The following is a 2,637-nucleotide window of genomic DNA, read 5'->3' as shown; positions in this document are numbered from 1 at the left end:
CACAGTGAATATGAAATTAAGATTGAAAGAACCAACAATTGAATCATGCCCCTCAAGTTGATTCTATTAAGCTCTTCTTAAATTATGGAATAAGTAAATTTCGATGAACACATTACAAAATAATATATATAATTTATCGATTTGATTTGATTTGATTTGATTATTTTCGATCAAATCAAATATTAATTTTAAAAAATATAAAACACAATTTTAAAATATGACCAACCAAACCTTATGTTGAGTCATTAGTTTTGAAATATGCCTGTTTTCCAAATAGTTAAAAAAATGCCCTCCCCCAATAATTTTAGAAAATGACCAAAAAATGTCCCTAATACTTGTTCAGTTTACTTTGACTTTAAAGTAGCTAATCGAAATTGCTATCCGTCAAATATTTAACTGCTTTAATTGTTTTAGTTGTTAGATTTAACAGAAACGGAAAACATTAATAGAAATTCACATTTAGAGTGTAACTTCTATAATTTCTTCTATTTTTGGTTTCCTTTTTGTATCTGTGCAGTTTCTTAAGTTTTCTCAATTCTCATTAAATTTAAATTTATTTTTGTTTAATAGAAACAAAACATATTTATTTTTGATAAATTTAGGGGAGTAAAACTGCTAAACTAATTTGAACGGATTCTCACGACTCACGAGGCTCCATTTTTGTCATTTTCTCTTTCTTGGACTATAATGGCAAGGACGTAAATAATTACAAAAACAAGGATATAACTGTGAGAAGAATAAAGAAAGGAAACGAAAACAGGAAAAGATGGCCAATAGAATTAGATTCCACTTGCACCAAATTGAGAAACATCATTGTTTTGCACTTTACACTTGCTCTCCAAAAAAAAATTATTTGTACCAAACTTTTGTTTATAACCCCACCCCCATTTCTCCAAATATTTTCTCACTGTTTCTTCTCTGCTCTGAAAAAAATAATAAAAAAATGGACAGTGCAACAAGAAGAGGGCCTTTTTGTTATACTGCTTTCAGTACTTTTGATTACTCTATTTTATCTGTGATGCCTTCGTGATTTATTTTTCTATAGCGCTTTGAATTTTTTTTAACTTTATCTGACCCCCTTTTCCGTTTTTTTTTTTTTTTTTTTTTTTTTTTTTTTTTTTTGTGAGCCGAGGGTCTCTCGGAAACAGCCGTCCTACCTTGGTAGGAGTAAGGTCTGCGTACAATCTACCCTCCCCAGACCCCACGTTGTGGGATTTCACTGGGTTGTTGTTGTTGTTGCTTTACAAAAGAAGAGTAGCTTCAGGAATCTTTCTTCCATTTCCTCTTCATCTTCAATGTCATCTCCTAGATCTGCTGGTGGCAGAAAGTACTATGATACTACTAGATTTGAACAACAACAACAACCCCATTTTTTGGAAGCTTGTTTTCTTTGCAACAAACCACTTGGTTATAACAGAGACATTTTCATGTACAGGTCAGTTTTTGTTCATTCTTTTTATTATGTCCGTTCAATTTGTTGCTCTTACTTTTTTTTAGTCAGTTTATATTGGTAAATGGTAATTGGTTATCTTGCTCTGATCAAAGATTTTACTTTTATTCAAGAAATGATGGTGACATTTAAAATTTTACAGAGTAAAGAAATTCTTTGATTACTAATAAATCAGATTATAAATGAGTTGTTTGAGTTTATTTCTGGTATAATCATTCAATTAATAGTTAATATTTCACAAGTTCACCCTTTTTCTTGTTTTTTTTCTCTTAAAAAAACACAAAAAAGGAATTTTACAACACTCAATTAACAGTTATTTTATCTCATAAATTGCTCTTTTCTTGATTATTTTTTTTTTGACAAGAAAAAATAATTTTACTAATAATAACTATTAGTTTAATGACTATCATTTGAGTTGTTTATAACCCCGATGGCCCAGTAGGCTGGGCTTGAGACTTCCATGACGGAGCTTTCAAGTTTGAAATCTTTTACCTGCAAAACAAGAGGTTGGGTCGAACTCATCGCATAGAAGTTGCTTAGTGCAGGGTACTCTCATATGTGATTTTGCGACTTGCAGGTTTTCTTGTCATAAAAAAATAAAAATTGACTTGTTTTAACAAGTGTGGATTGGCAAATAGTGATTAGGCTTTAATTACTAGTAACATTTAGTGAAGTGAAAATGAGTATAGAAGAGTTTGATTAATTGTTGTTTTGATTATACACAGAGGGGATACTCCATTCTGTAGTGAAGAATGCAGGCAAGAACAGATATATTTGGATGAAGCCAAGGAGAAAAAAATAAATCTTTCAGCAACCAAGGCCTTGAGAGAAAAGGAGCAGACTACCTCTACCAAAAATTACCATTTTCCTAGAGGCACAGTTGCTGCTGCTTGAGTGAATTAAAGTCAAAATATTAGTACTATATATACTACTACTACTACTAAAACCCTCATAAAAGATAATGAGATGGAAGGATGCAGAAGACTTTTTTTTTTTTTTATGTTAATTAATCTTGAATACTTTAGTAAAGTGATATGTAAATGATGATATGGAAGGGGAGGGTGTGCTGTTGGTTATGCTCTATATATCATACAAAAATAGCTCTTTTTTTTTTTGGTGAGCTGCTCAAGTTTGTTTGATTTGTACCCTCAGAGTGATATGTAAATGAATTTCTACTTTTTACAGTA

The 2,637-nt window shown here is 30.9% G+C and overlaps 1 protein-coding gene across 1 annotated transcript; it reads left to right on the top strand.

Moving 5' to 3' along the window:
- The first annotated feature begins 860 nt into the window (after positions 1 to 860).
- Positions 861 to 2,637, top strand: LOC129899414 (FCS-Like Zinc finger 1-like). Its single transcript, XM_055974376.1, has 3 exons — positions 861 to 987; positions 1,244 to 1,435; positions 2,176 to 2,637. The coding sequence occupies exons 1-3, from the start codon at positions 944 to 946 to the stop codon at positions 2,342 to 2,344; spliced, it is 405 nt and encodes a 134-aa protein (XP_055830351.1). The 5' UTR covers positions 861 to 943; the 3' UTR covers positions 2,345 to 2,637.

The sequence above is a fragment of the Solanum dulcamara genome, chromosome 8 (assembly GCF_947179165.1).
Source record: "Solanum dulcamara chromosome 8, daSolDulc1.2, whole genome shotgun sequence".
Lineage (NCBI taxonomy): Eukaryota > Viridiplantae > Streptophyta > Magnoliopsida > Solanales > Solanaceae > Solanum > Solanum dulcamara.
Note: the sequence above shows the minus strand (reverse complement) of the source record. Positions and strands in the feature narration are given on the sequence as shown.

What these genes read in the sequence shown, in the direction of transcription:
- LOC129899414 (XM_055974376.1), top strand. Translation starts at nt 944, where the DNA reads ATGGACAGTGCAACAAGAAGAGGGCCTTTTTGTTATACTGCTTT. An exon ending in CCTTTTTGTTATACTGCTTT is followed by an intron (nt 988 to 1,243) that starts CAGTACTTTTGA and finishes TGTTGTTGCTTT; the next exon opens with ACAAAAGAAGAGTAGCTTCA. An exon ending in AGAGACATTTTCATGTACAG is followed by an intron (nt 1,436 to 2,175) that starts GTCAGTTTTTGT and finishes GATTATACACAG; the next exon opens with AGGGGATACTCCATTCTGTA.